This window comes from Pangasianodon hypophthalmus, chromosome 12, assembly GCF_027358585.1.
Source record: "Pangasianodon hypophthalmus isolate fPanHyp1 chromosome 12, fPanHyp1.pri, whole genome shotgun sequence".
NCBI classification, from domain to species: domain Eukaryota; kingdom Metazoa; phylum Chordata; class Actinopteri; order Siluriformes; family Pangasiidae; genus Pangasianodon; species Pangasianodon hypophthalmus.
Window position 1 is genome coordinate 17,316,390 of NC_069721.1, and position 25,100 is coordinate 17,341,489.

Consider the following 25,100-nt stretch of genomic DNA (forward strand, 5'->3'; position numbering starts at 1 on the left):
CAGGAAGTTATAATGTAGAATTTAGTGTTTTAAATATCTGAGGGGGTATATTCAAGTATCTTAAAAAGCTACTTATGATCAGTGGTGAAGTAGATAATGTAGATTTTATTACTGCTTACAGGATTACTTTGCTCAGAGGTATTCTTATATGTTAGCTGTCTATATCTCTAATTGTTATGCAAATCCGATGGAATCACACACACACACACACACACCACAAACACTTTGCACCTCATTACCTGTTGGGCAAAACGCTGACAATGTGATGAGATGTGAAAGTGGAGAGCAGGGTCAGGTGTAGAAGAGGGGTCATGGCAGTACTGACCTGAATTTAATCCTGCACTCTCTCTCTCTCTGTCTCTGTCTCTCTCTATCTATCTCTCCCTCTCTCTCTCTCTCTCTCTCTCTCTCTCTCTCTCACACACACACACATACACACACATGCCTATGCTCATCACTTTCTCTTCAAATATATCACACATAGAGTGCATCTCCAGGTCAACCAGATTCATCCATGTAATCCACCTTAATGCTGGAGTTTTGCCGATCTTCAAATTGGAATTTGATTCATGAGTTAATCTACAAGTGAAACATTGGCAGAAAGCACTTGAAGATCAGTGATCTGAATAATGCCTTAAGGAAGATCAGTTTAGTGAGCACAGATTTGATACTGCATTCTGCAGTCTGCGATAAAGCCACCAAACAAGAAGTCTCTGATCTCTCTGAAATCACTTATATAAATGCATTTTCAGTTTCTGGACTTGAAAAAAAAAGCATTCAGAATTAAGAGAGGATTCTGAGTAGGTTATAGAAAGCTATGTGAGTGGTATTAAACTCTCATATTTCTCCACATTTCAGGACATTGCATCATTCATTGTGTGTGTGTGTGTGTGTGTGTGTGTGTGTGTGTGCCTGTGTGTGCTTGAGCATGTCTGTCTGCATGCCTTACTGTTTCCAAAGATAGTGTATGTTCCGAGTATTATAATGAGGAAATCCATCTTTGTTGTATAGACAAGTTTTATTTATTTTGTAGATAAATTCACTCAGTCATCAAGTCATTCAGACCAGACATTATTTAATTATAAAGAACGAATGATGAGAAGCTTTAATTTTTGGTAATAATTTCCCTAACATTTTTCAATTTACTTTAGGTGGAGTGTATCCTGCATGGTACTGAGATAACAATGTCATTTAATTTAACTCCTCGCCCCAAATTCTCATTCCTCATCTTGTCTCATTAAATATTAATGTGCACTGGGCGCCATGAGCAAATGCATGCATTTAAAACTGTGCTTTTTTGCATTCTGTAACAAGAGGATGCTCAGTAAATAATTAAGGGTGTTACAAGAGAAAACATGAAAGCAGATGAGCAGGCTGCTCCTCATTAATCTACCAGAGGGATCTTCTCCTCTGTGAACACCAGACGCCCTGGGCAACATCACACTGGCTCTGCTTGAACTCCGTGTTGTTTGTGGCTCATCTGCAACTTTCAGCTGACATAGGCTAATACAAATAATCATAATCATATATCTGTCAATACATCTACAATGACATTTAGTGCAGAAACGTAGAGAATTACATGACGTGTGTGTTGTTGTAAAGTGGAGTTTAAGGCTGTAACAAGAAACCTTTTTCTCTGGTTTCGGCCAGTCAGCCCTTCGTTCACAGGCACATGTATGTCCCTGGGCTAGGATCGACATGTCTAGTTTTAATTAGACATTGAGCAGGCGAACCTGATTGGGGTGAGTGGCAGAGCTGCTTTTGAGACCAATGAAAGGTTCACTCATCCGTTTATAACACAGCACAAACATCCTGCCATCTCCATTAGTGGAACATGGACCTTAGGGCACGGCTACACCATTGAAGCATGAATAATTGAAGAATTTATTCCATCGGATTTGTTTTCTGAGGAAGAATGTGCAAATATCTGTGGAGAGGATGAAAGAGGAGAAAAGGCTGGAACATGGCTGCAGACCAGACGGTGGTGAGAGAGAGAGGTCACATGACCTCTTTTAGTCCAAAGTTTACATAATGACACGGGTTTAAAGATCGGCCAGAAGTCAAGTTCATCAGGGCCACACATGTTATAAAACATAATATTTAATGGACCAGAAAAGGGAAGAGAATGTGTGACAGTAATTATTAGCTAAGATTCTGATGATTTAAGTCTTTGTCCTGGTTAAAAAGCACTACAGTGCCTTTCCTGGATTTGTAAGAAATGGGCAAAAAGAATGTATTTTCATATATACTAGAAAAATAACTGCATAATATGGCACACCCTCCAAAAAAATCCTATTAGATTAGATTAGATTCAACTTTATTGTCATTACACATGTATAAATACAGAGTAACGAAATGCAGTATTAAATACTGCAAATAAGAAAATAGCACTTTATTCATGTTAATAAATAATGTTGTGTATTTTAATAAGATACAGAAAATAAAGCACTACACCTTCCAACAAATATGAACAGGCAGTTTTTGATACTAGCTCTGAGTGACCTAAAATTTAATTTAGAGGAAGGCCCCTCACATGCTACATAAATCGGGGTAAAAGTAATGTGGTATAACCCTGACATAAAGCGGATGTAAAATCTGTAGCATTACATCAGTTGATAAAGCTTCTCTCTTTTTCTCTGTGTGTTCATAAGAGCTTAACATATCTACAAGATCATAGTAGCTTTGCCTGCTAGCTAACATCCAGTTCTAAGGTCACAGGTCTCAGAGTAAACATGCTGAGTACAATTACACTTTGTGTTGTATCCTTATAAATTAAATTGCATAGTTTCAGAGAACTAATCACAGACATGCTGGGAACAGCAGGTTCTTTGGCCTGGTTGTCTGTATTTTTTTTTTTTGGATGGACTTCTATTTCTACATCTGTTTCTATGCAAGTAACTAATCAATGATAATCCGATGGATCCTTAGAAGGTTAGTGGCCCTCGCTTTTTTAATACTACCTTCAGGGGAATATGATTCTCACAGATGAATGATTATGAATAAAGATGATACGACACGGATACCACAGTGACACCAGACAGAAAGAATCCAAGGTCCTCTCTTACTCTATCTCTCACTAAAGCCATATGAAGGGCTGCTCTTGAAGGTAGGGTAGATAATCCTTTTATTTTGTTCTGATGCTCCTCTCACTGCTGATCCCAATATAGCCTTTAAGATCTACTGGAGAGCCATTTACTGCTGCATGCTCCATTCAGCATGTTTTGACTTTTGACTTTTGACTATGAGAGCAACTCTTCTTCATCTTCACTGGGAATGGCAGAAATCTGGTTTGCTTCTATTGATTTCCTCTCAGATGTGTGGAATACTGTGTAATCTTTTAGATTTATAATAGTGGATTTTTAGCAGCTTTAGCAGCTTCCCTGTTTTTCATTTTCTCTCCTTTACCGTATCTCTGTCCACCTCACTATGAATGTGCAAGTAATTAAGAATGTGCCCCTAATCAGTGTCTGGAGAGTTCTGGAAATCCTGTAATTTTTGTTTCTTTTTGCATTCACATGTTATGAATGAACTGTGTGTCTTGGTATCTCAGAGTCTTCAAAGCATCAGGATTGTGTAGTTATACTTCTGTGCAGTATGTACTGTATATTGGATTGTGTACTGTATGTTCCATGATGTGCTGTAGCTTTCATACAGTGTCATCAGCATAGCCATTCTGTTTTATTTCCAATAAAATCAAACTGTTTCCTTTTTCCGATGATATTCTGATACTTGCTGCAGTTATTCATGATTATGGACATGTTGGCTTTTCCTTACACCTCCATTAAGCACTCAATCTCCTCCCTTTTCAGCTAAACTCTGGTATTGTCTCTTTATATGCCTAATTGAGTTGGCAGAACCAATGAATTCACCCTTGTTCACTTGTATTGTGGAAATATAAGCACGGCATCAGATTAACACAGCAGGCTTTATTCACGTCCCATGGCTGACCCAGCATCACGCTGGTGCCACTATTGGACACCAGCATTCTCTTTTTTGTCTGCAGAGTGGTGGCCTATTCCGTCTCATCAAAGTTTCAGGAGTCATTCAATAGAGCGGCACTATCTGTCCAGGGGAGCCAGCGTTGGCAGCGGAACTGGACACCAGGGCTCCCAGGCCTGGCTCTATTACTGAGGCCCTATCACGGCCATCTCATCTGGAGAGGCACTGGAAAAAAACACACAGGTGGTGTGCAGAGCCATGGATAATTCACATATGACCCTTCTTTGATAGCTCTGCAAATGTCTGTACATCTGTACTTCAATGCAATAATGTTGCTTTATGAAAAATAAAAATATGTGGTTGAACATGGACATGTCCTAAATTTCATCATCATGGACTTTATTTCTGGGGTCTTCATTTACAGGATCTGCATCACTAATCTGAATGCATTACAATATTTAACTCAACTACAGATTCTGTTCTCAAGAAGAATCTAAAAGAAGACATTTTGGTCTCCTTTCCCTTTATTTCTTCACCTCACAACGCTTTCTAAAGATGCTGAAAAGTGTGTGTCTCTGGGGGGATGTGGGGGGGGGGCACTATTATCCTTCTCATTTGTCTGTTGATTTTCTTTTCAACTGATTTACTAGCTTGAATATCCATGTGAAGGTCAAATAAACTCCCAAGACATTTATAATAATTGGATTTTTTCGGCCTGTTTACCAAGTCATTGTTTATTTGAATACATATCTTGTACTTTGGGGAGTTTTAGAAAAGGTTGAATTAAGGTCAGAGAGATTTCAGGGGATTTAATTCTCAATAGTGTGTGCATGGGTAATGCGCTGGTCTCAGTGATGGAGTTTAACTTGGAGACAATATGGGTATTTAATCGTATCCATGAGCCTATATCAGAGTATGGACACGTATCACAAAGTCTGGGTCATCCAGACGGATCAGAGGATTATCCAAGGCATGGACACAGATGCTGAAGAGGTCACTGATTTCTTCCTCAGTGCTTTCATGACTCCTGCATATTGAGGAAGCCTTGAAAGAAGCAACATAACTTTCTATTCTATTAGGATGCAGAGCCAAGTGTGCAACTGCAATTGACTTTTTGTGCTGTCCAAGCAGTTGAGGAACTATCAGCATGGAGAGCCACTCAATGCAGATCCAGATAAAGATTAATTAACTGCAAATTATATATTGTCCTGTGTATTTATTGTACATTTTGCACTTGTCTGTTGTTATGTGTTGCACAGTGGTTCTGAAGAAACATTTCATTTCAATATACTGTATGCATGTTATATGGATGAAAGACAATAAAAACCCATTTTACTTGACTTGAAATGTTAACCTTTACTTTAGGCTTAGTAAGCATAATGCAAAGGAAATCAGGATTGCTAATGTAATCAGAAATCTTTCATCATTACCAGCCATATTCGGAGGTGGGCCAAAAAGTAAATGTGCAAATACTCACTTATTAAACGTTGTAAACACTGGTAAATGTTGAGGTACAGTTTCAAATTCTTTACTCAAGTTAAAGTTACAGTTGATAGTTAGCTTTCTCAGTAAAAACTAGTTACAAATACATTCATTCATCTTCAGTAGGCTCTTTATCCTGGTTAGTGCCGCGATAGATCCAGAGCTAACCCCGGCAACACTGGGCTCAAGTTGGGAGCATTCTCCCCGTATGGGATGTCCATTTCAGGGCACCATTCACACACACATTCACATCCAGAAGTAATTTAGCATAGCCAGCCAACCTACCTGCATGTTTGTGGACAGTGGGAACCCGGAGGATACCCATGCGAACACAGGGAGGGCTACAAATAAAAAAAAATACAAAATGTAGCTAATGACAGATACTGTATATACTTGAAGTGAGAGATATTAGGTCACATGTCTTAATAGTTTATGTTCTTTTATACTGCTTGCATGTATACATAGAAATAGCTGGGAAATATGTACAATATGTAGAAATTAGAAACTAATGGAAATAGGTAGAAATTAATTTAAATATGTAAATGTAAAATGTAGGAATTCACAAATAAACACTCCTCTATTCTTGGTGTCACATCTGTTACAGTTTCGATTTATTAAGAATTTTAATCTACCATTGCTTGAAGCCATCTTGCAAAAAATCAGCATTGGACACAATTATACTTATAGAGTATCAGTAGTGAGTAGAAATTAGATATTTTGCTTTAGAAAACATTGAGTAAAAAAAAAAAAAAGTTTCTCAAGTACAGATACTTGATAACTGTACTTAAATGCAGTAATGAAGTACCCCGGTGTCCCCCATCACCTCTGTTCATTGAATAATACTTCTAATACATCACATGGCTGATAAAAGTAACAGTAGTCAATGTTTGTATACTATATCAATTTTCAATTGTGGTACCAAACAGTAAACTTAATTACTTCATTTAAACTTGCATATAGAGTACAACACTAGGTCCTTACTGAACTCTACAGAATTCCCATCGGTCCTATGTCTAAAACTGGAATGTGCTTTGAGTTTTTCCCACGGTTATCATGAGAGATGCACCATTTATAAACGAAAGAGGTCAAACAGTGAGACAGCCCTTATGTGTTGTTTCATGCCCCTGAATCCAGTTGTCTTCAAAATAGTCACTCAAACTAAGTTATGCACAGAATGACGGTTTACCTGGTAAAATAGTGAAATCACCCCATACAGATGTCCTTTTGTTATTCTGGCCAGGATGGAGCATCACGCATTTGGGCCAACAATTGCTTCCAAAGGGTAAACAGCGAAACATTGTATATATCATCTTCTAAACAGATCTTCGAAATGGAATTATCTCTGCATGAGTAATATTTATGAAGTAATTGGCTGAGCGAAATGCAGTGTGTCTGAGCTGGTCATCATTGATCATTGAGTCTCATTGCCATAGTGGATCAATTAGAGAGGATGCAGCCATTAGTGAGAGGAGGCAGAGTAGCCACTCCACCAAACATTTGGAGAAGGACTATAAATGGATTAACGGGAGTATGATTACATTACAACGGGCACAGCATGCCAAAGAAACATTACAACTCAATATAAAACCTTTGTGTCATGCATTTAAACTGAAATTCACTGACTTTCACAAACATCGCATTTTCTTTCATATCTCATACTGGGTTTTGTGCTGGTACCTGGGACATTATAACAGTTTTAGAACGGATAATCCAATTTTTTTGCAAGAATTATCTTTGCTAAAGCATACCGCGTTATAAGTTTTCCCATTTCATATACTTAATGACCTTGAAACATTGGATCAATTCCTTTCATGCTGTGGACAATAATGGAGACCTTTTTTTTTTTATTATTTCAAGACAGCTGAACATAGAAAGTCTGGAAAATTGATCCGAAAAGTGCAAGAAACTTGTTAGCTCATTATACTATCTTACTGTTATATTTAGTCAGACTATAGACTATAGTGAGAAATTAATGTGTGGCTTGTGGGCTGTATTGGTGCCATTACAATAGAATGCAGAGGTCTCACCTCTGGGGAGGCCTTTTGTCAAAATATCAAAGGGGTGAATGATACTGATATCAATCACCATAAACAGCACACAAGTATGGATGCATTATAAAAACTGATTGCTCATGTTTCTTAATATTTATTCCCCAGCATTATAGTATGGTACAGCGATAGTAAGGTTTTATTACCTGATACTTCTCTCCTTTTATATGGTGTCAAAGTCCCAGCCATTCAGAGAGGCTGTAAAAATAAAACTGCTCTGGCAGTGGAAAACTGTCTTAATAGCTCCACTCACCAGTGGCCATGGACCGAGATGTATTTTAGTATGATTGAAAAAGTAACCCAAGTAGCCTACAACTGTATTTACTCACTAAAAGCCTTATCCAGAAAAAGTGAATGAACAACTAAGGTAGCCAGGATCTGAATCTTGTAATGATATCAACAAATGGGTGGCATTGCTGTATGCTGTAGGAAGCATTTTGCGTTCTCATGACCTTTATCCTCTGATGAAACATTTCTATTTTGATGGGAGTTGTCTCTTCCAGGATGTTCCCAGCCCCCTCACAGGGCACAAGAGCTCAATGAATGGTTCATGAAGATGAAAGTGATGTAAATCAATATGTTATGGCCTTCGCAGTCACAAGATCTCAACCCAATTGAACACCTATGGGAGATTTTGTACTGACATATTTGCACTGTGCTCTCCACTGCCATCATCAAAATACCAACTGAGGGAATATCTTATGGAAGAATGGCATTCATCCAACTAGTACAATACCAAGGTGCAGTGAAGCTGTTCTGGTGGCTCATGGTGGTTCAACTACCTTACTAAGACACTATACTGTTTTTTTACTTTATCACCCATCTATAGATTTGGTAGGCCTTTCATTCATTACACTATCAGGAAATGAGACCTTCTGAGACATGGACTATGCTGCTGCGTGTGCTGTATGGAATACAAAAATGGCGACTAGTTAGTTTACATTCACTCTGCACTCAGTAGTCCTGAGAAATAGGCACTTATAATCCCAGCCCCTAACTTTTCCATTCCTGAAAAGAGTCTTTTGTGTGATAGAAAACGCTCTCCTTCTGGTTTCAGATCCCTGTGGGTAAAATTCCTGCGATGTCACTTCACAAACCCCCACCTTTTCACACACTCTTTCATTGTCTGTTTCACACTCTCCCCATTTCCTGTACAGACTGCACATTCGGCTCAGAACATAGCTCTTATGTTTGAAAAACTCTCATGAGTGCTGCCTCCAGGAGCTGAACTTTGTGATATTCTAATTGCTTTCCACTATTTTCAGCAGTCCTCCCCCCCTCACCAGCATGTCCCAGAGCCTTGCAGGCATGCAGGCAGAAATAGCGCACATTGCTTCTATCTATCTGTGCCTTTCTAGAAAGACGAAGAGCCACCAGTAAGAAAGCAGATTACGCAGTTCTCTGACCTAACCACGTCCCACGCCAGGCCACCCACAGCCAGACACCTAATAAGGCTGATGAGGAAGGCTCTCTTCTATTAGACTTCACTGTCTGTATTTGAAGAAAATGAAGGAAGGAAAATAATGGACTTCTTTTATCTGTAGCATGATGGATATTGGTGGCAGGTTATTATTTTAGTCCTGTGTAAAAAATTTGTTTTATGCAACCTAATCTCATGAAAATTTCGGATCTGAACAAGTAAGGGTGATGGATTTAATAAAAATGAAGTAAGCAAAGGAACAAATGTTAACCCTATCACATTTCATATTAATTCTATTAGCATTAAGGGTACTTGTGTACTTCTTGTAGCAGCATTTCATTAGGCTTCATGTACAGGTGGCACCCAATCATTTTAGTGGGAGGGGGCCAGTACGATGCAGGAGGTGTTAATTTAGCCACATGCTGTTAAGCCTGCCCAGCAAAGCTTTTATTAGAGTAATCAGCTGTGGCAGTGGCTGCCAAGTATTATCTTTTCTTTTTTTTTTTTTTTTATAACTGTTGCTCCATTACAACATGCTCACTTGAACAAGACCCTGACCTGTCTAAAGGTATGCCGAGCAAACAGCAGGCCATTAATCAACAGTGACCCAATTTCACATTTATCCATTTGGCAGGCACTTTATTCGAAGTGCCTTACAAGCAAGCAGGCCAAAGGTTGTGGGTTTAAATCCCAGGACTGTTGAATATAGGTCCTTCGAGCAAGGCCCTTAACCCTCAACCACAAGGACTATATCATTTATTCCACAGGTTCCCAACCCTGGTCGTGACAAACCTCCTGGCCTGCACATTTCAGTGTTTTCCCCGTTCTCACACACACTTCAACTTTGTTAAATATTTGAAATAGTTTATTAGTTGAATCAGGTGTGTTGGAATCAGGGAAAACACTAAAATTTGCAGGACAGAGAATACTCTGAGACCAAGGTTGGGACCCTGTGTTTTAGTCCAAGCAGTTGTGGGTTAAGAGCCTTGCTCAGTTGTCCCTTTTCCCACAGTGATTCTTTGACAGTTTGAGGATTTAAACCCACAACCTTTGGATTATTTGATTATTACAACCAAACTGTAAACCAGGCATGGCATGCTCCTTTTAGCCATCATCAAGCACAGTACTGAAAAATAACAGCCACAACAGGGCACAGAGGCCTATTAGACACCCTTGTTCATTTATCATAGCAACAACAGGAGTAGCTGGGGGCTCAGGAGCATGCACACACACATCCATCTGCAGCATGTGATAATGACCCAAGCGATTACTAAACCATGTGCTGAGATGGTGGACAGCCAGGGCCGGAGAGAAAGATGATCTTATTATGTGTCAGTGTGGCAGGGGGAGCCATGTGCAAGGCAACTGACACATTCTGGGAAAGGCACACTTTGTGTCCTTGCTGAGTGATACGTATAATCAGCATCTCTTGGAGATTGACGGCCAGCGTGTCTGACCAGAATTGTGTTAGAGATGAGGATGCATTTCCATTATGAGGAAACTGAACAGAGTGATGCAAGCCATCTTTGCTAAATCAATATGATTCAGCCCATTTTACATCTTATGTACAACCCTGTATGTGTGTTCTCTAACAGTGTAAAAGCCTGCCTTATACATTGATCTCAGCCTATTAAAGCACCACTTGTTAGCACAGCACATCTATTCTCTCTGCTATCAAACATTCCCAATAGGGAGAAAATTAAACATTTCCTCTCTGAGAAGTTGTCATTTTTGAGAACTGCTACTAGCCTTTTATTTTCCCCTCACATGGGGATGTAAAGAGAAGACTATGACTGCCTTAGATTCCCAAGGGCTAACAGGACTTACTGCAGGCAGTATCGTTTCTGGAAGCTGACTAAAGCATGACAGCTTGCTACAGCTATTGATAGCCAGACTTTCAGTAAAGTCACCCAGTTCCATGACTTCCAAAACTCTGATAGTAGTGGTCACAAGCTGGAAAGGTAGCACACAATGGAAACTTTCACTTGATCAGAAGGTTGGGGGTTCAAGCCCCAGCACCACCAAGCTGCCAGTGTTGGGCCCTTGAGCAAGCCCCTTAACCCTACCTGCTCCAGAGGCACCATATCATGCTCTGACCCCAGCTTCCTTACAAGCTGGGATACACAAAGAATTTCACTGTGTTGTAACATATGTGAGACAAATAGAGGCTTCTTTAATTATTACACTAAGAAATGGACTTCTAAAATAAGCAACATAACATTTTTTTCTTCTCCAGTGCCCACAGAAATACGGTGTCCTCCATGCAGTTTATGGGTGATCCTTTATCACTTGCAAGAAAAGAGATTGAGCATCCATAGGACTGGAACTTACGGTTGCTAAGAAACTTGAAACAAATATGCCAGAGTGCCTGATCCACGACTTGCGGAAATGAGAAGCATGGATATCTCTCTTGATTCAGTGGATCATTCATACCTGATTGGTCTCCATAATACCATTCATATTTATTTGATTTGTGAACAACCCTTGAATTCCAAATCACCTACACTTGATGACTCCAAAAGGCCTCGTCAGCAAGCACCATCTACGCACACTGACAATGACACTCAGGCAACATGTTTGCCTTTCCACCTTCCAGCCTCCAGCCTTTTGTACATCCAACACAGTGAACTGTGGCTGCTTTTCAACAGCCCCTTTTAAGGAAATGGCAGTGCTCCGATAGATATCAACCTAAGCTGAGCGTTAGTGTTGCTGGGAAAACATCCACGTGAAGAGAGAGCATGCATGCAGTGGATGGAAACATTTAGAATTAAAAGATACTCTCCCTGAAATAGCTTAAAATTTAAAAACAGTTCCAGAAGTAGCTCTAGCTGATCCGATGTTTTTATTAAAAAAACAAAACAAAAAAAAAAACAAAAAACACACCACTATATGTGGGTTTTTGTGGGATTGTATATACAAGCACAGAAACATTCCCACAATTCCAGGTTATTTTGTCGTGAAGCGTAGATCCATGCAAATTGTACCGGAGTAAAATGGGGATGCCACCTAAATTGTCACGTAAATTATTTTGCGGGGAACAAAATCATATTCACCAAGTGACCATGATTACTTTAAACAGTTTTAACTTTTTGACACTCCAGTTCAGATAAACTGCAGTCCTAGCTCAGTTGATAAGAAAACATCTTTTATCAAATGGGCAAAAGGCATTTGGGATTAATTGTTAATTTTATTGGAAAACAAATATACAACTTGGAATGGATTCTTTGAGGCATGGCTGTGCCATAAGCAGTTAAAGAAAAAGTGACTAATAGTAAAGCATAGTAATAACGAGAGAACAGAAATACAAAAAGACTAGTGTACGAGTACCTGCCGATAAACCCGTTAGAAATTAATTCACTGATGTTGCAATAGTGCAATGTTGATTTTCTTCCACTTTTATATGTAGTCCGTTGTCCATGCAGAGCATTTCCTCCAAAAAAGGGGGAGGGAAAGAGGAATTGGAGTCATTTGGACTCCACTCATGAGGTGACAGGCAAGCAGACTGCAAAAAGCACAAAAAGAAGGTAGTGCCAGCCAAACTGTCTGCCTATACCCATCACCTGGTCCTGTGACAGCCTGCTAGTTCAAAATGTTAACAATTACCAAGTGCGGAAAGGGGCAAAACAAAAAGAAAATTACACATGCAGTTCCTTTGGACACAGAAGATGGGTAGAATTAAAATGAAACATTTTACATAGATTAAAAAGAAAAGGCAAATAGTTTTATACAAGAAATTCTGTACAAGGATTTCACTTCGCTGTCATCATCTGTACAAATTCTGTGGAGAGAGAAAAGGGAGTTTTACTTCAGAGCCATTCTTTACAGATTTTTAATGCTTTTCCAAAATCAGAACTGGCATCCATACCTTCATAATTGACCTGGCCATCACCATCAATATCTGCTTCTCTGATCATTTCATCGACTTCCTCATCTGTTAACTTCTCCCCCAAGTTTGTCATGACATGACGCAACTCAGCGGCACTGATGTATCCATTTCCATCCTAAACAAATACAGGCAATTAAGCAATGGTCCAAAAACAAGGGGCATATATTCCTTGTATTGACACAAAACCAGCAGATAGGATACCTTGTCAAATACTCTGAAGGCTTCCCTGATCTCTTCCTCACTGTCCGTGTCTTTCATCTTCCTTGCCATCATGGTCAAGAACTCTGGAAAGTCTATTGTTCCATTACCTGTGCAAGACACAGCAGAGAAACACGTTAAATTGCACTGGATCATATGCAACCCCTCATACTGCATTTTTGTAATTAGCGGTTCAGATATGGACTTAAAAGTTCCCATTACCCAGACAGTGATAGCAGATAGAAAATAGTTTAATGTGTGCTCACCATCTGCATCCACTTCATTGATCATATCCTGAAGTTCAGCTTCCGTTGGGTTCTGCCCAAGAGAACGCATCACTGTACCAAGCTCTTTAGTGGTAATGGTGCCATCTCCATCTTTGTCAAATAGCGAGAAGGCCTCTTTGAATTCTGTCAGGAGACAAGCATGGAGTCATTATACATATGACATTAATGTGCTTAGCTTGGCATCATATTATTCCTGTAATTTCCAACTGGGGGAGGGGAAGAAGAAAAAAAAAAAAAGAAGTTTTAGTCATCCTTCCATTATTGGTTTTGTGGAGACAAACTCTCTGCACTGATTCTGTTTAACATGACTCAATAACCAATTAAAGCACACAGAATGCAAAAATTTTTGCAAGAGTTTGCAGCATCATTTCCAGACCACAGTTGTTTGTAGTAGGTACAACAGACACCACCTTTTCTTAACTCACAAATCTCACCTTCACAACTGAAGTTATTGTTCAGAAAAGGTCTACAACTAAATCACTGCAGATTAAGACAGCTGCCTTTTCCCACACAAAAAGGCTGAAAAGTCACTGTGCTGGCAATCTTATCAATTCCAATCTTTTCAGACAGTTGTATTTAGGACTGTTACCAAGACACAGTAACCAACAATGCCTTGACTGAAATGTCTAGAGCAGGAGGGAGCTGTGGTAGACACACAACAAACTACAGCCATGGCAACGCTGGCCCACGCCAACATGTCTAAGGCCAAGTTAATGACACTGCCTTCTGCATGAGTTTGGCGAGATCAGTAAAGGGCTACAAGTTACTAAAGGGAAATTTTTACACGCCTCTGGGAAAAGCTGCCACAGGATGGGCTCTCAGCTGAACACTGCGATGTGTTACGTAGGCGAGTGCAGAAGCAGTACAGAGAAAGGGGGTGCGAGAACAAGAACTCCGCATCCTAACAAGCAATCCATTATAAAAGTGGAATTGTTCAGGAGACTGTAAAAGCACAGTAACCCAAGTGACTATTTCCACAGCAGCTTTCTTTGAGAGAAGAAGCAGCAAGGGGAGAAGGGGGGGGGAGGGGAGAGGGAAAAAAAAAAAAAAAAAAAAAAAAAAAAAAAAAAACACCCACCAGAGCTCATCTAAAACATACCATGCAAACACATGAAGCATAACCACAACTGGTCAGTTAGAACAAGATTTAATCTAATCTAAATGTCCTACAGACTAATTTGAAGAAAATGTAATGAATTAAGTATTTGTTCCCACATATTTTCAAACGCCTACAGACATTTCTTTAATGGCCCTTGTGAGGAAGTGATCTCACTTCAGTTGGCCAGTCCACAGATGCACTCACAGTTAGCCAACACAAGCTTGTCTACAAACCCACCTTAAAAGGCAACATAGAGATGACAATCTAACAGCATACAAGTTGTTGGCAGGACTGCAAGAGGCCATGCAACAAGGAGTGTGCAAAGATAAAGACTAAACTAGGCACCAAAAAAAAAAACAAACAAAAAAAAAAAACACATTTATGACCTTACCAGCGATCTGCTCTTCCGTAAGTTGATCAGCCTGCAAATGAAAATAAGACAGAATCAAGGAAAGGCTTTCGACTTGTGTTCAAAACAAACATACCCTTTTAACACGCCACTGCATATAGTACACGGATTTTTTTTTTTTTTTTTAAATCCCTTCAGTAAAGCCCACACTCTCCCCTCCCTCCATCCCATAACTCCCAACAGGGTGATGAGGGTGTAAAGATTCCTGTAATTCAGGCTTGCTGACAGATGAAACAAAATCACTTCACAAGTTGATGCATCCCTGGGCCCTTAAAAGCAAGCTAAACCTGATGGGACAAGAAGACATTTTGTGCCTTGTGCAGAGCCAAGCCCTGTAGCTTACTACACAGGTGGCTGGGTGTGCCATTCCACCCCCCGAAATAAGCAGTTAGCTGTTAAGGTATGTTGAACATCCAAATCAGCTTTTACAGTGAACACACCTTAACAGACAATCTACAGTAAGGACATTTGAGAAGCTTTTTAATCGCATGTCGTACCAGATACAACAATGAATTAAACAATGGTCAGGCGTGGCTAGTGTAAATTACAGGGTTATTACCTTTACTTTGCAGGGAAAATAAATACATGGGGGGAAAAAAAATCCCTGAAGACTAACTAGATTAAACTAACTAGACTTCCATGTTTTATTTTCTTGCAGCTTTTAAAAGATTATGATGCACATGAAATGGTAAAATATTAAATGTAGTCAGTATTTTCTACACAAATGTAGACAAGAGACCATTTATTCTTTCCAAAAGATTTTCAGATTTTTTTTTTCCTGTTTAACACATTTTATCTGTCTTCATGGGACAGAAATGTGTTGATCCCATGTAGATATTTGTTAAATTAGTCACTGTGTCTAAGCATGAACACTAGCCACATAGTCCACTAACTGATCTAAAGCATCTTTGTCCTGGCCATGTTTTAAAGACATTTAGTTGCACACGTGACTTAATACTGGTGTACTTCACCTGTGCTGCTGCAAGTATAAAAGTTAACTGCAGTACTAACTGCTATTACTAGCTGATAGCGAGAGATTGAGCACACTTTATCTGAACAGAGGAAAGTGAAAGCACTCACAATAGCGGCATTGGCGCTTTTTATCTCCGCCAAGAAGGCGGGAAGGTCGGTGCAGTTCAGTTAGCGCTTAGCTAGCTATCCAAACATTAAACCACCTCAACCTCTGAATATCATAAAATAATATTTCCATAGTTAGTTATCCTGCTAAGTTAAAAATTAAACCAGCAGGTAACGCTACTTAACCAGTATTGTACCCTAGCTAACTGTGCTAGCTACCAGGCTAGCTACTAAACTATCCAAACCAAACTCATAAGCGCGAATATGAACCTGTAAATGTTTTAGGTATTAATAATTTATAGCTCAGTGACTAAATTGGATATTAATACCGCTTATTACTGCTCTAATTAGCGGCACACATAACGCAGCCAGCTAATGGCGAATGATGTAACGTTAATACAGTAATACCATCTTTTCATTTGCGGGCTGCACCAAAAAACGATTATGGTGTATGTGAAAGGCAAATCCTACATGTTATAAATAAAAATAGAAGCTAATTAGTTGTAAATGTACTCACCATTTTCCTATATTTGCTCGCGTTCCGCCCTGCAAGAACACCTCTCAAATGGTGAACAGAAAACTCGGCACAGCGCAGACCCGCCTTGACGGTTGTACATAAAACGCCTCCCCTGTACGTGTGTCCATCCGCCGGCTTATCTGCATTCTGGCGAAGAGCCTGTCACAAATACTGAAATATTACACGCTCAACCCAAGATAAATTTAAAAGCATATTTATAAATGTACATGTCAGAAGTGAAACAAGTTCGTTTTTTGCTTTAGTAACAAAATTATTCGTTAAAACACACAAGGACTATCTGATTGCGGATGATTACTTCTTGTGATGCGGTCGTGCGGAAGTTTCTGATTGGCTCGTTTGTACCTGCAATGCGTCACTCCTTTGGTCACACAGCAGCGTTTAACCAGTCATAAATGTCAGCTCAGACCGGTGGACTCAAATCACCTGAACCCATCCAGACTCCTGTGTGAATAGGTTGCCTCATAAGGAGAAATATGTTTTGGTGTTTAAATGCAAGGAATTTTAATGGTTTTGTATTTTGAGTCCATCTTTCTAATGCATGCTGATAAACTTTGGACAGTAACAGCCCCATATCAGACCAGGTGCACAGGTCTGTTATTACAGTGCAAGTTCTCTAGCTGAAAGTCAGCCTATACAGTGTGAAACATTAGCCTGGTAGATCAGTCCATACCCCAGACTAATCAGTCACTGTAATGAACATGGTATCAGTTCTCGTTTTAATTACCCAGACAACTAACAAATAACACCCATAGCAGATATACAGTGACAGATTTGTATATCTAAGTCAGATTTGCCCACACTTAGCTGTCCCAGATCACTCATGGCATATTTAAATGCTAGAGTATATAACACTGTTCAAGGAATTCAAATGAGGCCTACTTAAAATAGTTCAGGCTAATTTTCTAGTTAATGGCTACAGTTCATGCTGTTTCACTGTGGTTCATTCATGGTGGCATCAGAAACAGGTAATGATATAAACATGGGGAGGGTTCAGGTTTATGGGACATTTTTGTTTTTATAGTGTTTTTTTTTTTCCCTTCACTGCTTGGCACCTCTGTAAGACTCACTGTATGAGAGTTTAGCTTTGAGTCATAGCATTCAGCCCAAAACTGCACAGACTGGCTTGGGCAGGGATATTTTTCTTCTTCCAGAGCTTGTAAAATTCATTTGGAATTTGTGAATCACTCTGAATTTGTATCCACAACACAAGCACAGTCTTCCTGTTTCCTTTAAAGTGTGTAAGAGTTTCCATTTTTATATAAAATTCCATGTTGAGAAATTTCTAAAATTAAAATACTCTAATCCCTGTCCTGTTCCGCTCTTCTTTTGTTATCTACAAAGACACATATATTCTTTAAGCTATCATGAATGGTACTGTAGCGTACATCAGAGTTCTGGTATAATATAAAGGGCATTCAGAGAAGACAGGTAATCTCAAACCTTAATTACAATGTTTGCTGATCAGACATGTAGCTAAAGGCACAGAATATGCTTTCAATTAGTTAAAACTTATAATCAATAAACATGCAAGAATATTGTGGGTTAAAATGCCCAGCAGCAGCATCAACAAAAAGGTATTAGATATCTAAGCCAGCAAATCCATTGCACTATGACCGTTATTGTGCTCTAATAAAATGTGAAGAGGAATGGGCCTGTTAATATCACACAGCTAATAATAGTTCATAAATGTGGGCCAGTATCCAAGACAAGGGCTAGGTCTAGTCTTAAACAAAAAAAAAGGCCTTTCAAATAAGAATTCCTACTGACAGCATAACTTACTAAGAATTTTGTTCAGGTAAGACTTAACAGTCATACCATGGAAGAAAATCACAATTGTCCCTTGTTTGCTTCTCTTTCAGTTCATAATGCTTTTGTTGTGTTCCTTTGAAAATGATATGTCTACAAATGGTGTTTTTTTATATATATATATATATATATATATACTGGATTAGCCCTACTGGTGCAACCATTAACTGCAAATACTGAAATCTTTTGAGAATTTGATTACCACTGTATGCAACAAGTTAAAATGATTACAGAACATGTATATCTGTATGAAGATTTTCATGTAGTCATGTTTTCTTACACTAATACTGAATTATCACTAGATATCCATATAGAGAGAATACCTATGGATAGTATCTAATATCATTAATTAAATGTTTGAAGCCTACGACATGCAGTTAAATTTATGAGGTCTGTATTTTCACTTATTTCTGAAACAGCAGTCTAGAAAGGTGAAATGAAATGATATTGCCTATAGTTGCTCCAAAAATCAAGGTAACAAGATACTGATCTCTGCTGTCAATAGGTAATTGAGAACATCATAAGTCATACGAGCCCAGGATAAGCGATAATCACAAGTCTAAAGAGCCCCAGACCACTCAGATGTTTACTTGTAGTGAGAGCCATGAAACTGAAGACCTATTCATTCGTAATGCACATTGAGGCCTTCAAATGCACTGCATCACTGGGATCACATTTCCCACTTTGTGTGTACAATACACATGCACGTACATTATGCACCTGTGTACCGGCACACACGTATAAAAATAACTTACTCAGGTGTTCCCCTTGTTGAATCACATTGTTTCTCATTCAGCCTTTTTTTCTTTAACTCACTGTATTGATTGAGATATTGAATTAATAAACATCACAGAAAGCAGTGTTTGTTTGCAGGAATATAATATGTCAGCAGATAAATTGTACAGTGTTAAACTGCCTGGAGTCATCAGGCTAAACCTGATTAACAAAGATTTTGTCCTTGTGGTCTATATGCTCCTTTGCAATTTATAATAAAAATGATAATTGAAAAAGTGATGACAATATGAAGAGCATTATCCAGATGCCTCCTGGTAAAAGCAGCCTTCATTTGCCATCAGTGAGAAAAGACATTACAAATCTAATTATGAACGGTTAAACAATTTATGCATTATAACTAATTTATAAATGTTGTATCGTGTGGAATTGTAATTATTACTGCTACATCCAAAATAACTGTAGGGATTAAAAATGAAATTATTAAAATGTTAAGTGCTAGATAACACTGTAAAATCAATAGTCCCATTTTTTTTATATATACAAGCTATATGTAAAACCATATGTTGGCAGAACAGTATGTTCTATGTATCCAACACAGTGTAATTTAAGAACAGTTCAGGCTTCAGCTGTGCATACTGGGCAACATCAATATTTCAGCAAGTATTTAGCAGAAGCTATCTACCATAGCCAATCTGTGCCAGCTAATTAAGGCCATCTGAAAACGAAGGCAGCCTTCTTACTGACGCAACTGTATATGTGATACACTATAAATACAAAATAGCAGAATAACCTCTCATCATCACATAGCGCTATTTTAGTTTAATGTAATTTTTAAATACTATAACCAATATAGTATTCCTGGCAACTGAAAATGTAAATTGTATTTCTTTTATATAGTTGTACCAATTTTTTTTTGTAGATGTGGCATAGGATATCGGCTTTATTTAGAGATAAACAGAGCAGTTGCTAGTTGCATAGTAAAAGATAAGTGATGACTAAGAGATAACACTATATTACTACTCCACCTGCTTTAGCACTGTTTATTAAGCCTAGAGATTTGTTATACATCCCAATCACGCATAGTTACAAGGTATAAAAAGTAAAGTATAGATAATAGTAATAGAATTCTTGCTTGACAAAGGTCCTCCATTCACTCAATATATATATATATATATATATATATATATATATATATATATATATATATATTTTTTTTAACATTGTCTGTAGCACCAGTTCTCAAAGTGGGGTCAGGGGATCCCAGGGGTCATTTTGAGTTCCTAAAGTTATTAGCCTGTTTGACTGGTCACTTGAATTGTATAGATTTAACAAGTAGGTCTTTAAATAATGTCAACTGGAAAGTTCAGGAATGAAAAACTATATGGATTCAATTAATAACCAAGATATTATTGTATATATGTAATTAATAAGCCCAGTATTTAAAGAGTGTCCTGAGGGGGTCCATGGAATTTATTTTACAGTTGAAGGGGTCCTGTTACAAACAGCTGCTCCATGCAGTATAGACTACATATACAGAGTAAGCAACAATGTAGTGACATAGCCAAAAGCAGAACATTATGAATGACATTTAAAAAAGCAATGTAGGTTCAGTGAGCCCAAAAATGTTATATATTTAATTTTGTTTATGTTATATCCAAGTAAATATATTTGCATATATGTAGTATATAAAGTTAATGTATGCATTCACAGAGGGGATTAAAACACAACAGTATAAAATAAAATATGTACAGTCAGTATAAACGATAAACAATACACAATGGACACTTAAAAGAAATCATTGCTTACAGTACATATAATAAATACATAATAGTTATATACTGTATAACTGGATATACAGTAAATATATGATATCATTTAATCATATACGTAGTAATATAAACATGTATAAGTGTACATGTAGTATATTTTCATATAATCAAGCATATAGATTGTACACACACATATATGTACATCTAATTTCCAATATGATATATATTGTGTGTGTGTCTGTGTGTGTATTTCATGAAACTGGATTTCTGAGTTTGGCGCTTTAATTAAGACTAAAGACAAAACTGTCTTCCACAGTCATCTGAATGATGATTAGATTTCTTGCTGCAGCTGACAGAGCAATAGCAGTGTATTAATGCTAGCTGTACTGCTGCTCAGGACTGATCTAGAGTTGGTGCAGTGCTTAGTGCTTGCGGCTAGTAATTTCTGTCCAGAGGCTGATGATTTAATCCCCTGCAGAGGCTCACAGCTCTGCCCTGTCATGGCAGCAGCAGCAGTCTGATCATTGCATCCGAACCCCTGCTTCTGGCCGTGCTCCAGGACTCTGCAGCAGACCACCTGACTGCACCACTAGCACCCGATTGAACGCAGGCCACCTGATGGTGCAAGGGCACTGCAGAGTGAACACACACTCACAGGCCTGTCAAACATCAGAGACAGTGAGTGCTGACTGCACTGCAACATGCACTGACAGCCCTGCAAAGTGACATGAGATCTTTTCATGGACCAATCAAATATTTCAAAGGGGTTTACCCAACCGTACCTGAAAGATAGGCTATCATCCATAAACATGTCTAGGATAAATAATTAACTTAATCCTTTTTTGCTCTGAACACATCCCCCAATGTCACACCCTTTTCGCCATAAAGATAATGTTAAAAGATTGCACATGCTGACAGAGGGAATGACGATAAAAAAGGAAGAGATAAGAGATCCCGAGAGACTATAAAAATGAACATATGTAATTAAAAAAAAGGAAGCACAGAAGTGTGAAAGAAACCAGCTGAAGGATAGAAGAAAGAAAAACCAGACAGATGTGATGATGTAGAAGGAGCCCTGCTCTGTACTTTATTTCATATTTATAGTTTTGGTAGCTCTGAGGTATCACAGATGGACACCTGCACTTGCTGTGTGTAGTGAGTGGGTGATGGTGTGTTCAGTCTCCAAAATCCTACAGTGCAGAGGAGAAGCTTTCCACCACCTACCTCGCCACTTTCTGGCCAGTATTTCAGCGTTGAAGCTTCACTCAGCAAAACTGGAAAGTAGTTTGCTCTAGCTGTCTATCATGTCCCTGCAGAGTTGGAGCCAATATTCATTCTGGTCTCACCAGCACAGTTCTGACACCAAGTGATTCTGTCTGGTTACTGCAGGTTCTTCACGTCTGGCTCCAGATAAATTTAACCCCCTTTACTTAAGTTAATCTTGTCTAGCATTTCACAGTGCTGTTTCATTTATGACGACGTTAAAATGTAGTTTAAATGTGTCTTTCTTTGGGTTCAACACTTTAAAATAAATGCCACAATGTTGTGCTGCGTTACACTATGTTACATTATGTTATGTAACTTGACCTACTGGATTATGAGGCAACTAAGTTCACACAATCCTATGTTCCAGTGTAGCTCAACGCGATCTCTATGTACGACAACTGTACACTCTTCAGTTGTCCCTTTTTGTGAACTTTTAAAGGTTACAAAACTAATTCCATATCAGAAAGGATTGTAAGTATAACCTGTTTTGGAAGTTAAGAATCTTTATTTATCGAATGAACCCTTGAAGTACTCTTTGTCTAAGAATGTAGTATATACAGTATATATATGAACAATTTCAACACTTGTATAGGGATAAAATGTGTTTATTCAAAATTCAATTATAATTGAAGTCTAAGGAAAGCTGTGTACCTCCATCAAGTTTTTTTTGTGAAGTTCTTCTAATGAATTTCACAGTCACAGGTTTTTGTACATTAAGAGCTACATATGTATAATGCATCCTTGAAGAAATGGGACTGTTTGTTGTTATGATTGTGGGTATAAAATGACTGGAATTGCTTTGGCAATCTATGATATCAAGATGATAATACTTTCTCTCATGTCTGCCTCATCCTAGTCCTATAGTTAGAGAGTAATAGTTGTGGTTTTACATATTAACTTACTAAACTTAATTTAACTAGATCCCTGGAGGCCTAGTGGTTAGGCCTCGGCGCTCTCACTGGTGTGGCCCGGGTTCTATTCCCAGCCAGGGAACCAACCTCAGCCACTGGGGGTTGCACAAGACAGTGAACTCCCAGTTCCGGTCCCAAGCCTAGACAAATTGGGGACGGTTGCGTCAAGAAGGGCATCCAGGGTAAAAACTGTGCCAAATCAAATATATGGATCAACAATCCACCATGGTGACCCCAAACAGGAGCAGCTGAAGAAAAAATAAAATAAACTTAACTTCTGCCCTTAGATTTCTATTATAACTGAGTTTCAAATTACCTGGCTTCTTTGTTGTTGTTGTTTATTTTTCTGAATACAGGGAAATATGCCCAATATATTTTTTCTGTAATAATCACATATACACTATAGATCCATGGGTAGAGATTGGGTTGAAAATAATGGAGTATTCTTTTAACTGGAAAAAGTTTTCTATAACATAATTTTAGTTTTAGGCAGAATCTGTTCTCAGTATGTGTTGCAAAAGATACAGATCCAATCGCAGCATGTGTCATATCACAACCCCCCCAAGAGTAACATAGCATTTCAGAAGCTAAATCTCTTGCAGGATACATTAGGCTTTTGGATTATATACTCTGCTCTATTACACGGGAAAATCTACATATCCAGCTCAACCCTGGATTATGATCACTGATGAAACAGAGACAGTAAATCCAAGGCCAAATGTCATCAACTGACTGTCACAAAGGCAGATGCTATTACTTAGCACAAAGAGAGAGTGTATGTAGAAATGCTGGGCAGGAACATGTTCAAATATAATGCTGCGCACATGACACGTTAAATGGATCATGTTGAGAAACATAAAACGCAGACCCTCTCTTTTGTTCATTTGCAACCCTGTTTTGCCTACTTCAGCCTGTAAATGCAGTACTGCTGTTATTATTATGCCCAACAAACTGAAAACTGCTTTTCTGTGAATTTCACAACTCTAAAATAATGTATCCACTTGATCTGAAGGCCATAGTAAAACCTGAATTGATCAACCCTGTAATTACAGTCTCACACAGAATAGATAGTTATGTTAACCTCAGGGACAGAACAAATAATCATTATTAAATGTTCTCTCACTGATCTGTAATTAACTTTTCTGATGAAAAACAACCATTACACATCAGTTTAAGCCTGAACAAATGTGTGTGTTATCAGAGCAGAATTTTAAAGCAGAGCTTTACAAGCATTTAAAGGGAGTAGAAGAGGCAATATGAAACTCATAAATACCTGGAAGAACATTACGTGAGGCAGTACATGGTTATGTAATAGTACACCTATATCCATTATACTGGATGATACATTATGTTTATATCAATGTATATGATAGATGATAGCCATCTGTTGTGAATTACAGTGAAACACCTCTGAATCAGAGGCAACATTTATTAAAGTCTGGAATGTCTCTGTGTCTCAGAGGGAGCACAGTCATAACACAAGTTGTTTCAAAAGCATCTGTATTGTACGCTGAGTCTGTGGTTTGTAGCTGAGACCACAATAGTAGCTGTGTCCTCAATCTTAGATGTCAGGATCAATGTTTGTGTTGATCCTCTGTGTATCCATGTGGCTTGGGCTGTATGCCAAGTCCTCTCTCTATGAGTGACATTGTGAGATACAGTGTTACACACTCATGATAGCTGTTATACAAATACCTTCCTACTTTAGAGTTTCACACTAAATGAACATACAGGTTACAGACATGTTGTAACTTAAATGGAAATAATCTCCTAACTAATTTCTTATGAAAATTAATTTGCATTTGTAGTAATTACCTGCAGTTAGATGTACATTTTGGGGTTTTAAAGGCTGCGAGTGTCTCATTAGACATTAGTGTTTAATGTTGCTGGCTTCTTCAGTTTAACAATTTGTCATTACAGTTGTCTAAGGCAGTCACTTTTTTGTACTTTCAGTGAATTTATTTTTGCATATTCTAAATACCTTAGCAGGATAATGATTGACATTTGAGAAATGCAAACTGTGCTTTTAGAACAGTAAACTGTTTAAATTCTGCCATCTGCAGGTCTATTATAGTACTGCAGCTAGAGGCTACACCCAGAAAAAAGACTCTTCCAAATCCGTAGTTTTCTTTAGTTTGTCCCTTAAAGATTTTATATAGAACCTGACAACAGATGGTTTATTTTTCTTTAAATAAAAGGTTCCAAAGTAGAACCTTTTTAGCAAATGAGA

General features: G+C 38.3%; 1 protein-coding gene across 1 annotated transcript; it reads right to left on the reverse strand.

The window, feature by feature from the left end:
- Positions 1 to 12,056: 12,056 nt before the first annotated feature.
- On the reverse strand, positions 12,057 to 16,489 carry calm2b (calmodulin 2b, (phosphorylase kinase, delta)). The gene is made up of 6 exons (XM_026915282.3): positions 16,363 to 16,489; positions 14,751 to 14,781; positions 13,240 to 13,383; positions 12,977 to 13,083; positions 12,755 to 12,890; positions 12,057 to 12,667 (listed from the first exon to the last, which is right to left on the reverse strand). The coding sequence occupies exons 1-6, from the start codon at positions 16,363 to 16,365 to the stop codon at positions 12,639 to 12,641; spliced, it is 450 nt and encodes a 149-aa protein (XP_026771083.1). The 5' UTR covers positions 16,366 to 16,489; the 3' UTR covers positions 12,057 to 12,638.
- Between the last annotated feature and the right edge of the window lie 8,611 nt (positions 16,490 to 25,100).

Coding starts and splice junctions, on each gene's coding strand:
- calm2b (XM_026915282.3), bottom strand. Junction 12,891..12,976: donor CCTTCAGAGTATTTGACAAG/GTATCCTATCTG, acceptor GTATTTGTTTAG/GATGGAAATGGATACATCAG. Junction 12,668..12,754: donor TGGCCAGGTCAATTATGAAG/GTATGGATGCCA, acceptor CTCTCTCCACAG/AATTTGTACAGATGATGACA.